Source organism: Pristiophorus japonicus, unplaced genomic scaffold (assembly GCF_044704955.1).
Source record: "Pristiophorus japonicus isolate sPriJap1 unplaced genomic scaffold, sPriJap1.hap1 HAP1_SCAFFOLD_304, whole genome shotgun sequence".
NCBI classification, from domain to species: domain Eukaryota; kingdom Metazoa; phylum Chordata; class Chondrichthyes; family Pristiophoridae; genus Pristiophorus; species Pristiophorus japonicus.
Genome location: NW_027252824.1, coordinates 50,001 through 64,592, shown reverse-complemented (window position 1 = coordinate 64,592; position 14,592 = coordinate 50,001). Strand labels below are relative to the sequence as shown.

General features: G+C 52.1%; 1 protein-coding gene across 1 annotated transcript in view; it reads right to left on the bottom strand.

The window, feature by feature from the left end:
* The window catches only part of nphs1 (NPHS1 adhesion molecule, nephrin), a 133,659-nt gene that overhangs the window by 78,693 nt on the left and 40,374 nt on the right, over positions 1–14,592 (bottom strand). The window contains exon 13 of the mRNA XM_070872301.1: positions 13,929–14,058. Coding sequence (XP_070728402.1) covers positions 13,929–14,058 — 130 coding nt within the window. The remainder of the gene's footprint in view (positions 1–13,928; positions 14,059–14,592) is intronic.

Sequence of the window (14,592 nt, the reverse complement as noted above, 5' to 3'; positions counted from 1 at the left end):
GTCCAGAGTATCGGAGTTATACCCAGAGTATCGGGGTTAGACCCAGAATATCGAGGTTAGACCCAGAGTATCGAGGTTAGACCCAGAATATCGAGGTTAGACCCGGAGTACGGAGGTTAGACCCAGAGTATCGAGGTTAGACCCGGAGTATCGAGGTTAGACCCAGAGTATCGAAGTTAGACCCAGAATATCGAGGTTAGACCCGGAGTATCGAGGTTAGACCCAGAGTATCGAGGTTAGACCCGGAGTATCGAGGTTAGACCCAGAGTACCGGGGTTAGACCCGGAGTATCGAGGTTAGACCCGGAGTATCGAGGTTAGACCCAGAGTATCGAGGTTAGACCCGGAGTATCGAGGTTAGACTCAGAGTACCGAGGTTAGACCCAGAGTATCGAGGTTAGACCCAGAGTATCGAGGTTAGACCCAGAGTATCGAGGTTAGACCCAGAGTATCGAGGTTAGACCCGGAGTATCGAGGTTAGACCCAGAGTAACGAGGTTGGACCCGGAATATCGAGGCTAGACCCAGAGTATCGAGGTTAGACCCAGAGTATCGAGGTTAGACCCAGAATATCGAGGTTAGACCCGGAGTATCGAAGTTAGACCCAGAGTATCGAGGTTGGACCTGGAGTATCGAGGTTAGACCCAGAGTATCGAGGTTCGACCCGGAGTATCGAGGTTAGACCCAGAATATCGAGGTTAGATATGGAGTATCGAAGTTAGATCCAGAGTATCGAGGTTAGACCCGGAATATCGAGGCTAGACCCAGAGTATCGAGGTTAGACCCGGTGTATCGGAGTTAGACCCAGAGTATCGAGGTTAGACCCAGAGTATCGAGGTTAGAACCAGAGTATCGAGGTTAGACCCACAGTATCAGGGTTAGACCCAGAGTATCGAGGTTAGACCCAGAGTATCGGGGTTCGACCCGGAGTATCGAGGTTAGACCCAAAGTATCGAGGTTAGACCCAGAGTATCGAGGTTAGACCCAGAGTATCGAGGTTTGACCCAGAGTATCGAGGTGAGACCCAGAGTATCGAGTTTAGATCCGGAGTATCGGAGTTAGACCCAGAGTATCGGGTTTAGACCCAGAGTATCGAGGTTAGACCCAGAGTATCGAGGTTAGACCCAGAGTATCGAGGTTAGATCCGGAGTATCGGAGTTAGACCCAGAGTATCGAGGTTAGACCCGGAGTATCGAGGTTAAACCCGGATTATCGAGGTTGGACCCGGAGTATCGAGGTTAGACCCGGAGTATTGGGGTTAGACCCACAATATCGGGGTTAGACCCAGAGTATAGGGGTGAGACCTGGAGTATCGAGGTTAGACCTGGAGTATCGAGGTTAGACCCGGAGTATCGGGGTGAGACCTGGAGTATCGAGGTTAGACCCGGAGTATCGAGGTTAGACCCAGAGTAACGAGGTTGGACCCGGAATATCGAGGCTAGACCCAGAGTATCGAGGTTAGACCCGGTGTATCGGAGTTCGACCCAGAGTATCGAGGTTAGACCCAGAGTATCGAGGTTAGACCCAGAGTATCGAGGTTAGACCCAGAGTATCGAGGTTAGACCCGGAGTATCGAGGTTAGACCCGGAGTATCGGGGTTGGACCCGGAGTACCGAGGTTAGACCCGGAGTACCGAGGTTAGACCCGGAGTATCGGGGTTAGACCCGGAGTATCGAGGTTAGACCCAGAGTATCGGGGTTGGACCTGGAGTATCGAGGTTAGACCCGGAGTATCAAGGTTAGACCCGGAGCATTGAGGTTACACCCGGAGTATCGGGGTTAGACCCAGAATATCGAGGTTAGACCCGGAGTATCGGGGTTAGATCCGGAGTATCGGGGTGAGGTCCAGAGTATCGGAGTGATACCCAGAGTATCGGGGTTAGACCCAGAATATCGAGGTTAGAGCCAGAGTATCGAGGTTAGACCCAGAATATCGAGGTTAGACCCGGAGTACGGAGGTTAGACCCAGAGTATCGAGGTTAGACCCGGAGTATCGAGGTTAGACCCAGAGTATCGAAGTTAGACCCAGAATGTTGAGGTTAGACCCGGAGTATCGAGGTTAGACCCAGAGTATCGAGGTTAGACCCGGAGTATCGAGGTTAGACCCAGAGTATCGGGGTTAGACCCGGAGTATCGAGGTTAGACCCGGAATATCGAGGTTAGACCCAGAGTATCGAGGTTAGACCCGGAGTATCGAGGTTTGACTCAGACTACCGAGGTTAGACCCAGAGTATCGAGGTTAGACCCAGAGTATCGAGGTTAGACCCGGAGTATCGAGGTTAGACCCAGAGTATCGAGGTTAGACCCAGAGTATCAAGGTTAGACCCAGAGTATCGGGGCTTGTCCCAGAGTTTCGAGGTTAGATATGGAGTATCGAAGTTAGATCCAGAGTATCGAGGTTAGACCCGGAATATCGAGGTTAGACCCAGAGTATCGAGGTTAGACCCGGAGTATCGAGGTTAGACTCAGAGTACCGAGGTTAGACCCAGAGTATCGAGGTTAGACCCAGAGTATCGAGGTTAGACCCGGAGTATCGAGGTTAGATCCAGAGTATCGAGGTTAGACCCAGAGTATCAAGGTTAGACCCAGAGTATCGGGGCTTGACCCAGAGTATCGAGGTTAGATATGGAGTATCGAAGTTAGATCCAGAGTATCGAGGTTAGACCCGGAATATCGAGGCTAGACCCAGAGTATCGAGGTTAGACCCGGTGTATCGAGGTTAGACCCGGAGTATCGAGGTTAGACCCAGAGTATCGAGGTTAGATCCAGAGTATCAAGGTTAGACCCGGAGCATTGAGGTTACACCCGGAGTATCGGGGTTAGACCCGGAATATCGAGGTTAGACCCGGAGTATCGGGGTTAGATCCGGAGTAGCGGGGTGAAGTCCAGAGTATCGGAGTTATACCCAGAGTATCGGGGTTAGACCCAGAATATGGAGGTTAGACGCAGAGTATCGAGGTTAGACCCAGAATATCGAGGTTAGACCCGGAGTACGGAGGTTGGACCCAGAGTATCGAGGTTAGACCCGGAGTATCGAGGTTAGACCCAGAGTATCGAAGTTAGACCCAGAATGTCGAGGTTAGACCCGGAGTATCGAGGTTAGACCCAGAGTATCGAGGTTAGACTCGGAATATCGAGGTTAGACCCAGAGTATCGGGGTTAGACCCGGAGTATCGAGGTTAGACCCGGAGTATCGAGGTTAGACCCGGAGTATCGAGGTTAGACCCGGAGTATCGAGGTTAGACTCGGAGTACCGAGGTTAGACCCAGAGTATCGAGGTTAGACCCAGAGTATCGAGGTTAGACCCAGAGTATCGAGGTTAGACCCGGAGTATCGAGGTTAGACCCAGAGTATCGAGGTTAGACCCGGAGTATCGAGGTTAGACCCAGAGTATCGAGGTTAGACCCGGAGTATCGAGGTTAGACCCAGAGTATCGAGGTTAGATATGGAGTATCGAAGTTAGATCCAGAGTATCGAGGTTAGACCCGGAATATCGAGGCTAGACCCAGAGTATCGAGGTTAGACCCAGAGTATCGGGGTTAGACCCGGAGTATCGAGGTTAGACCCAGAGTATCGGAGTTCGACCCAGAGTATCGGGGTTAGACCCAGAGTATCGAGGTTAGACCCAGAGTATCGAGGTTAGACCCAAAGTATCGGGGTTAGACCCAGAGTATCGAGGTTAGACCCAGAGTATCGAGGTTAGATCCAGAGTATCGAGGTTAGATCCGGAGTATTGGGGTTAGACCCAGAATATCGGGGTGAGACCTGGAGTATCGAGGTTAGACCTGGAGTATCGAGGTTAGACCCGGAGTATCGGAGTGAGACCTGGAGTATCGAGGTTAGACCCGGAGTATCGGGGTGAGACCTGGAGTATCGAGGTTAGACCCGGAGTATCGGGGTGAGACCTGGAGTATCGAGGTTAGACCCGGAGTATCGAGGTTAGACCCAGAGTATCGAGGTTAGACCCGGAGTATCGAGGTTAGACACAGAGTATCGAGGTTAGACCCAGAGTATCGAGGTTAGTCCCGGAGTATCGAGGTTAGACCCGGAGTATCGAGGTTAGACCCAGAGTATCGAGGTTAGACCAAGAGTATCGAGGTTAGACCCGGAGTATCGAGGTTAGACCCAGAGTATCGAGGTTAGACCCAGAGTATCGAGGTTAGACCAAGAGTATCGAGGTTAGACCCAGAGTATCGAGGTTAGACCCAGAATATCGAGGTTAGACCCGGAGTATCGAGGTTAGACCCAGAGTATCGAGGTTAGACCCGGAGTATCGAGGTTAGACCCGGCGTATCGAGGTTAGACCCAGAGTATCGGGTTTAGACCCAGAGTACCGAGGTTAGACCCGGAGTATCGAGGTTAGACCCGGAGTATCGAGGTTAGACCCGGAGTATCGAGGTTAGACCCAGAGTATCGAGGTTAGACCCGGAGTATCGAGGTTAGACCCGGAGTATCGAGGTTAGACTCAGAGTACCGAGGTTAGACCCAGAGTATCGAGGTTAGACCCAGAGTATCGAGGTTAGACCCAGAGTATCGAGGTTAGACCCGGGGTATCGAGGTTAGACCCAGAGTATCGAGGTTAGACCCGGAGTATCGAGGTTAGACCAAGAGTATCGAGGTTAGACCCGGAGTATCGAGGTTAGACCCAGAGTATCGAGGTTAGATATGGAGTATCGAAGTTAGATCCAGAGTATCGAGGTTAGACCCGGAATATCGAGGCTAGACCCAGAGTATCGAGGTTAGACCCAGAGTATCGGGGTTAGACCCGGAGTATCGAGGTTAGACCCAGAGTATCGGAGTTCGACCCAGAGTATCGGGGTTAGACCCAGAGTATCGAGGTTAGACCCAGAGTATCGAGGTTAGACCCAAAGTATCGGGGTTAGACCCAGAGTATCGAGGTTAGACCCAGAGTATCGAGGTTAGACCCAGAGTATCGAGGTTAGATCCGGAGTATTGGGGTTAGACCCAGAATATCGGGGTGAGACCTGGAGTATCGAGGTTAGACCTGGAGTATCGAGGTTAGACCCGGAGTATCGGGGTGAGACCTGGAGTATCGAGGTTAGACCCGGAGTATCGGGGTGAGACCTGGAGTATCGAGGTTAGAGCCGGAGTATCGGGGTGAGACCTGGAGTATCGAGGTTAGACCCGGAGTATCGAGGTTAGACCCGGAGTATCGAGGTTAGACACAGAGTATCGAGGTTAGACCCAGAGTATCGAGGTTAGTCCCGGAGTATCGAGGTTAGACCCGGAGTATCGAGGTGAGACCCGGAGTATCGAGGTTAGACCCAGAGTATCAAGGTTACACCCAGAGTGTCGAGGTTAGACCCGGAGTATCGAGGTTAGACCCAGAGTATCGAGGTTAGACCCAGAGTATCGAGGTTAGACCAAGAGTATCGAGGTTAGACCCAGAGTATCGAGGTTAGACCCAGAATATCGAGGTTAGACCCGGAGTATCGAGGTTAGACCCAGAGTATCGAGGTTAGACCCGGAGTATCGAGGTTAGACCCGGCGTATCGAGGTTAGACCCAGAGTATCGGGTTTAGACCCAGAGTACCGAGGTTAGACCCGGAGTATCGAGGTTAGACCCGGAGTATCGAGGTTAGACCCAGAGTATCGAGGTTAGACCCAGAGTATCGAGGTTAGACCCGGAGTATCGAGGTTAGACCCAGAGTATCGAGGTTAGACCCAGAGTATAGTGGTTAGACCCAGAGTATCGAGGTTAGACCCAGAGTATCGAGGTTAGACACAGAGTATCGAGGTTAGACACAGAATATCGAGGTTAGACCCGGAGTATCGAGGTTCGACCCAGAGTATCGAGGTTAGACCCGGAGTATCGAGGTTAGACCCAGAGTATCGAGGTCAGACCCGGAGTATCGAGGTTAGACCCAGAGTATCGAGATTAGACCCAGAGTATAGTGGTTAGACCCAGAGTATCGAGGTTGGACCTGGAGTATCGAGGTTAGACCCAGAGTATCGAGGTTCGACCCGGAGTATCGGGGCTTGACCCGGAGTATCGAGGTTTGACACGGAGTATCGAGGTTAGACCCGGAGTATCGAGGTTCGACCCAGAGTATCGGGGCTTGACCCGGAGTATCGAGGTTTGACACGGAGTATCGAGGTTAGACCCAGAGTATCGAGGTTAGACCCAGAATATCGAGGTTAGACCCGGAGTATCGAAGTTAGACCCAGAGTATCGAGGTTGGACCTGGAGTATCGAGGTTAGACCCAGAGTATCGAGGTTCGACCCGGAGTATCGAGGTTAGACCCAGAATATCGAGGTTAGATATGGAGTATCGAAGTTAGATCCAGAGTATCGAGGTTAGACCCGGAATATCGAGGCTAGACCCAGAGTATCGAGGTTAGACCCGGTGTATCGGAGTTAGACCCAGAGTATCGAGGTTAGACCCAGAGTATCGAGGTTAGAACCAGAGTATCGAGGTTAGACCCACAGTATCAGGGTTAGACCCAGAGTATCGAGGTTAGACCCAGAGTATCGGGGTTCGACCCGGAGTATCGAGGTTAGACCCAAAGTATCGAGGTTAGACCCAGAGTATCGAGGTTAGACCCAGAGTATCGAGGTTTGACCCAGAGTATCGAGGTGAGACCCAGAGTATCGAGTTTAGATCCGGAGTATCGGAGTTAGACCCAGAGTATCGGGTTTAGACCCAGAGTATCGAGGTTAGACCCAGAGTATCGAGGTTAGACCCAGAGTATCGAGGTTAGATCCGGAGTATCGGAGTTAGACCCAGAGTATCGAGGTTAGACCCGGAGTATCGAGGTTAAACCCGGATTATCGAGGTTGGACCCGGAGTATCGAGGTTAGACCCGGAGTATTGGGGTTAGACCCACAATATCGGGGTTAGACCCAGAGTATAGGGGTGAGACCTGGAGTATCGAGGTTAGACCTGGAGTATCGAGGTTAGACCCGGAGTATCGGGGTGAGACCTGGAGTATCGAGGTTAGACCCGGAGTATCGAGGTTAGACCCAGAGTAACGAGGTTGGACCCGGAATATCGAGGCTAGACCCAGAGTATCGAGGTTAGACCCGGTGTATCGGAGTTCGACCCAGAGTATCGAGGTTAGACCCAGAGTATCGAGGTTAGACCCAGAGTATCGAGGTTAGACCCAGAGTATCGAGGTTAGACCCGGAGTATCGAGGTTAGACCCGGAGTATCGGGGTTGGACCCGGAGTACCGAGGTTAGACCCGGAGTACCGAGGTTAGACCCGGAGTATCGGGGTTAGACCCGGCGTATCGAGGTTAGACCCAGAGTATCGGGTTTAGACCCAGAGTACCGAGGTTAGACCCGGAGTATCGAGGTTAGACCCGGAGTATCGAGGTTAGACCCAGAGTATCGAGGTTAGACCCAGAGTATCGAGGTTAGACCCGGAGTATCGAGGTTAGACCCAGAGTATCGAGGTTAGACCCAGAGTATAGTGGTTAGACCCAGAGTATCGAGGTTAGACCCAGAGTATCGAGGTTAGACACAGAGTATCGAGGTTAGACACAGAATATCGAGGTTAGACCCGGAGTATCGAGGTTCGACCCAGAGTATCGAGGTTAGACCCGGAGTATCGAGGTTAGACCCAGAGTATCGAGGTCAGACCCGGAGTATCGAGGTTAGACCCAGAGTATCGAGATTAGACCCAGAGTATAGTGGTTAGACCCAGAGTATCGAGGTTGGACCTGGAGTATCGAGGTTAGACCCAGAGTATCGAGGTTCGACCCGGAGTATCGGGGCTTGACCCGGAGTATCGAGGTTTGACACGGAGTATCGAGGTTAGACCCGGAGTATCGAGGTTCGACCCAGAGTATCGGGGCTTGACCCGGAGTATCGAGGTTTGACACGGAGTATCGAGGTTAGACCCAGAGTATCGAGGTTAGACCCAGAATATCGAGGTTAGACCCGGAGTATCGAAGTTAGACCCAGAGTATCGAGGTTGGACCTGGAGTATCGAGGTTAGACCCAGAGTATCGAGGTTCGACCCGGAGTATCGAGGTTAGACCCAGAATATCGAGGTTAGATATGGAGTATCGAAGTTAGATCCAGAGTATCGAGGTTAGACCCGGAATATCGAGGCTAGACCCAGAGTATCGAGGTTAGACCCGGTGTATCGGAGTTAGACCCAGAGTATCGAGGTTAGACCCAGAGTATCGAGGTTAGAACCAGAGTATCGAGGTTAGACCCACAGTATCAGGGTTAGACCCAGAGTATCGAGGTTAGACCCAGAGTATCGGGGTTCGACCCGGAGTATCGAGGTTAGACCCAAAGTATCGAGGTTAGACCCAGAGTATCGAGGTTAGACCCAGAGTATCGAGGTTTGACCCAGAGTATCGAGGTGAGACCCAGAGTATCGAGTTTAGATCCGGAGTATCGGAGTTAGACCCAGAGTATCGGGTTTAGACCCAGAGTATCGAGGTTAGACCCAGAGTATCGAGGTTAGACCCAGAGTATCGAGGTTAGATCCGGAGTATCGGAGTTAGACCCAGAGTATCGAGGTTAGACCCGGAGTATCGAGGTTAAACCCGGATTATCGAGGTTGGACCCGGAGTATCGAGGTTAGACCCGGAGTATTGGGGTTAGACCCACAATATCGGGGTTAGACCCAGAGTATAGGGGTGAGACCTGGAGTATCGAGGTTAGACCTGGAGTATCGAGGTTAGACCCGGAGTATCGGGGTGAGACCTGGAGTATCGAGGTTAGACCCGGAGTATCGAGGTTAGACCCAGAGTAACGAGGTTGGACCCGGAATATCGAGGCTAGACCCAGAGTATCGAGGTTAGACCCGGTGTATCGGAGTTCGACCCAGAGTATCGAGGTTAGACCCAGAGTATCGAGGTTAGACCCAGAGTATCGAGGTTAGACCCAGAGTATCGAGGTTAGACCCGGAGTATCGAGGTTAGACCCGGAGTATCGGGGTTGGACCCGGAGTACCGAGGTTAGACCCGGAGTACCGAGGTTAGACCCGGAGTATCGGGGTTAGACCCGGAGTATCGAGGTTAGACCCAGAGTATCGGGGTTGGACCTGGAGTATCGAGGTTAGACCCGGAGTATCAAGGTTAGACCCGGAGCATTGAGGTTACACCCGGAGTATCGGGGTTAGACCCAGAATATCGAGGTTAGACCCGGAGTATCGGGGTTAGATCCGGAGTATCGGGGTGAGGTCCAGAGTATCGGAGTGATACCCAGAGTATCGGGGTTAGACCCAGAATATCGAGGTTAGAGCCAGAGTATCGAGGTTAGACCCAGAATATCGAGGTTAGACCCGGAGTACGGAGGTTAGACCCAGAGTATCGAGGTTAGACCCGGAGTATCGAGGTTAGACCCAGAGTATCGAAGTTAGACCCAGAATGTTGAGGTTAGACCCGGAGTATCGAGGTTAGACCTAGAGTATCGAGGTTAGACCCGGAGTATCGAGGTTAGACCCAGAGTATCGGGGTTAGACCCGGAGTATCGAGGTTAGACCCGGAATATCGAGGTTAGACCCAGAGTATCGAGGTTAGACCCGGAGTATCGAGGTTTGACTCAGACTACCGAGGTTAGACCCAGAGTATCGAGGTTAGACCCAGAGTATCGAGGTTAGACCCGGAGTATCGAGGTTAGACCCAGAGTATCGAGGTTAGACCCAGAGTATCAAGGTTAGACCCAGAGTATCGGGGCTTGTCCCAGAGTTTCGAGGTTAGATATGGAGTATCGAAGTTAGATCCAGAGTATCGAGGTTAGACCCGGAATATCGAGGTTAGACCCAGAGTATCGAGGTTAGACCCGGAGTATCGAGGTTAGACTCAGAGTACCGAGGTTAGACCCAGAGTATCGAGGTTAGACCCAGAGTATCGAGCTTAGACCCGGAGTATCGAGGTTAGATCCAGAGTATCGAGGTTAGACCCAGAGTATCAAGGTTAGACCCAGAGTATCGGGGCTTGACCCAGAGTATCGAGGTTAGATATGGAGTATCGAAGTTAGATCCAGAGTATCGAGGTTAGACCCGGAATATCGAGGCTAGACCCAGAGTATCGAGGTTAGACCCGGTGTATCGAGGTTAGACCCGGAGTATCGAGGTTAGACCCAGAGTATCGAGGTTAGATCCAGAGTATCAAGGTTAGACCCGGAGCATTGAGGTTACACCCGGAGTATCGGGGTTAGACCCGGAATATCGAGGTTAGACCCGGAGTATCGGGGTTAGATCCGGAGTAGCGGGGTGAAGTCCAGAGTATCGGAGTTATACCCAGAGTATCGGGGTTAGACCCAGAATATGGAGGTTAGACGCAGAGTATCGAGGTTAGACCCAGAATATCGAGGTTAGACCCGGAGTACGGAGGTTGGACCCAGAGTATCGAGGTTAGACCCGGAGTATCGAGGTTAGACCCAGAGTATCGAAGTTAGACCCAGAATGTCGAGGTTAGACCCGGAGTATCGAGGTTAGACCCAGAGTATCGAGGTTAGACTCGGAATATCGAGGTTAGACCCAGAGTATCGAGGTTAGACCCGGAGTATCGAGGTTAGACCCGGAGTATCGAGGTTAGACCCGGAGTATCGAGGTTAGACCCGGAGTATCGAGGTTAGACTCGGAGTACCGAGGTTAGACCCAGAGTATCGAGGTTAGACCCAGAGTATCGAGGTTAGACCCAGAGTATCGAGGTTAGACCCGGAGTATCGAGGTTAGACCCAGAGTATCGAGGTTAGACCCGGAGTATCGAGGTTAGACCCAGAGTATCGAGGTTAGACCCGGAGTATCGAGGTTAGACCCGGAGTATCGAGGTTAGATATGGAGTATCGAAGTTAGATCCAGAGTATCGAGGTTAGACCCGGAATATCGAGGCTAGACCCAGAGTATCGAGGTTAGACCCAGAGTATCGGGGTTAGACCCGGAGTATCGAGGTTAGACCCAGAGTATCGGAGTTCGACCCAGAGTATCGGGGTTAGACCCAGAGTATCGAGGTTAGACCCAGAGTATCGAGGTTAGACCCAAAGTATCGGGGTTAGACCCAGAGTATCGAGGTTAGACCCAGAGTATCGAGGTTAGACCCAGAGTATCGAGGTTAGATCCGGAGTATCGGGGTTAGACCCAGAATATCGGGGTGAGACCTGGAGTATCGAGGTTAGACCTGGAGTATCGAGGTTAGACCCGGAGTATCGGGGTGAGACCTGGAGTATCGAGGTTAGACCCAGAGTATCGAGGTTAGATATGGAGTATCGAAGTTAGATCCAGAGTATCGAGGTTAGACCCGGAATATCGAGGCTAGACCCAGAGTATCGAGGTTAGACCCAGAGTATCGGGGTTAGACCCGGAGTATCGAGGTTAGACCCAGAGTATCGGAGTTCGACCCAGAGTATCGGGGTTAGACCCAGAGTATCGAGGTTAGACCCAGAGTATCGAGGTTAGACCCAAAGTATCGGGGTTAGACCCAGAGTATCGAGGTTAGACCCAGAGTATCGAGGTTAGACCCAGAGTATCGAGGTTAGATCCGGAGTATTGGGGTTAGACCCAGAATATCGGGGTGAGACCTGGAGTATCGAGGTTAGACCTGGAGTATCGAGGTTAGACCCGGAGTATCGGGGTGAGACCTGGAGTATCGAGGTTAGACCCGGAGTATCGGGGTGAGACCTGGAGTATCGAGGTTAGAGCCGGAGTATCGGGGTGAGACCTGGAGTATCGAGGTTAGACCCGGAGTATCGAGGTTAGACCCGGAGTATCGAGGTTAGACACAGAGTATCGAGGTTAGACCCAGAGTATCGAGGTTAGTCCCGGAGTATCGAGGTTAGACCCGGAGTATCGAGGTGAGACCCGGAGTATCGAGGTTAGACCCAGAGTATCAAGGTTACACCCAGAGTGTCGAGGTTAGACCCGGAGTATCGAGGTTAGACCCAGAGTATCGAGGTTAGACCCAGAGTATCGAGGTTAGACCAAGAGTATCGAGGTTAGACCCAGAGTATCGAGGTTAGACCCGGAGTATCGAGGTTAGACCCAGAGTATCGAGGTTAGACCCAGAGTATCGAGGTTAGACCCGGAGTATCGAGGTTAGACCCGGCGTATCGAGGTTAGACCCAGAGTATCGGGTTTAGACCCAGAGTACCGAGGTTAGACCCGGAGTATCGAGGTTAGACCCGGAGTATCGAGGTTAGACCCGGAGTATCGAGGTTAGACCCAGAGTATCGAGGTTAGACCCGGAGTATCGAGGTTAGACCCAGAGTATCGAGGTTAGACCCAGAGTATAGTGGTTAGACCCAGAGTATCGAGGTTAGACCCAGAGTATCGAGGTTAGACACAGAGTATCGAGGTTAGACACAGAATATCGAGGTTAGACCCGGAGTATCGGGGTTAGACCCAGAGTATCGAGGTTAGACCCGGAGTATCGAGGTTAGACACAGAGTATCGAGGTTAGACCCGGAGTATCGAGGTTCGACCCAGAGTATCGAGGTTAGACCCGGAGTATCGAGGTTAGACCCAGAGTATCGAGGTCAGACCCGGAGTATCGAGGTTAGACCCAGAGTATCGAGATTAGACCCAGAGTATAGTGGTTAGACCCAGAGTATCGAGGTTAGACCCAGAGTATCGAGGTTAGACACAGAGTATCGAGGTTAGACACAGAGTATCGAGGTTAGACCCGGAGTATCGAGGTTAGACCCAGAGTATCGAGGTTAGACCCAGAGTATCGAGGTTAGACCCGGAGTATCGGGGTTAGACCCAGAGTATCGAGGTTAGACCCGGAGTATCGAGGTTAGACACAGAGTATCGAGGTTAGACCCGGAGTATCGAGGTTAGACCCAGAGTATCGAGGTTAGACCCAGAATATCTTATGAGGCGATTGTCGCTGTAGCTACAATATAGTGGTGTGTTTGGATTTCCGGGCATCATTCGATAGGACAGTTTTCCAGGGTATTGGTGAGGTCACACCTGGAGTACTGCGTGCAGTTATACAGGGTATTGGTGAGGTCACACCTGGAGTACTGCGTGCAGCTATACAGGGTATTGGTGAGGCCACACCTGGAGTACTGCGTGCAGTTATACAGGGTATTGGTGAGGCCACACCTTGAGTACTGCGTGCAGCTATACAGGGTATAGGTGAGGTCACACCTGGAGTACTGCGTGCAGTTATACAGGGTATAGGTGAGGCCACACCTGGAGTCCTGCGTGCAGCTATACAGGGTATTGGTGAGGCCACACCTGGAGTACTGCGTGCAGCTATACAGGGTATTGGTGAGGCCACACCTGGAGTACTGCGTGCAGCTATACAGGGTATTGGTGAGGCCACACCTGGAGTACTGCGTGCAGTTTTGGTTTCCGTATTTATGAAAGGATATACTTGCTTTGGAGGCAGTTCAGAGAAGGTTCACTCGGTTGATTCCGGGGATGAGGGGATTGACTTATGAGGAAAGGTTGAGTAGGTTGGGCCTCTACTCATTGGAATTCAGAAGAATGAGAGGTGATCTTATGGAAACGTATCAGATTATGAGGGGGCTTGACAAGGTGGATGCAGAGAGGATGTTTCCACTGATGGGGGAGACTAGAACTAGGGGGCATGGTCTTAGAATAAGGGGCCGCCCATTTAAAACTGAGATGAGGAGGAATTTCTTCTCTCGGAGGGTTGTAAATCTGTGGAATTCCCTGCCCCAGAGAGCTGTGGAGGCTGGGACATTGAATATATTTAAGGTGGAGATAGACAGGTTTTTGAGCGATAAGGGAGTGAAGGATTATGGGGAGCGGGCGGGGAAGTGGAGCTGAGTCCATGATCGGATCAGCCATGGTGGTATTAAATGGCGGAGCAGGCTCGAGGGGCCGAATGGCCCACTCCTGCTCCTGTTTCTGATGGTCTTAACCATTAATGTTACTACATCATTAGTTGGTGTTATATCGGCAGCCCGAGAGCTGGAGCCCGATTACAGGGCGAAGCGACGGTCCCAGGGGAAGGTTAGATTCCGTGCGTGCTTACCGGATTCCATCTTTGATCCAGGCAACGTGTGCCACAGGGTTACTGCTGCCGACCAGGCACATCAACGTGATTAATTCTCCCCAACGCACCTCCACAGCCGACGTTGTGATCACCATGTCAATAGGAGCGACTGAAAGATCAATAAAACTGATCAGATTCCGCCAATACGGGAGCGATGCATCAGGACCTAAGAACATTGGGCCCCTCGAGCCCGCTCCGCCAATTAATACCATCATGGCTGATCCGATCATGGACTCGGGTCGACCAAGGTCCAGGTCGGTGATTGGAGCGTGGGCAGGTACAGCAAGAGCCGCGAGGTCGGGGCGAAGGAGCGGCGAGAGACTGTGGAGGGGACGTGATCGGGGCCCGGGAGAGGCGAGGGCCCAGGGGCCCAGGAGAGGCGAGGGCCCAGGGGCCCAGGGCCAGCCCACACTGTGCGATATGTGAGCGCACTGGGTCCGTGCAGCAGAGCAGGTCTCCAGTCGTCCTGGTTAACCCTCGCCCCTGGGCCAAGACCTCGCTCTGTCAAGCCCCGTGTGGTGGCTGGTGTGTAACGGTCACCCCACGTTAAAACAATCCACCCACAGGCATCTTCCACCCTTCAGGACCCAGGACCCGGAATATTAGGTCCTTCATTATATCTGTGAACTTTTTGACCTGGAAG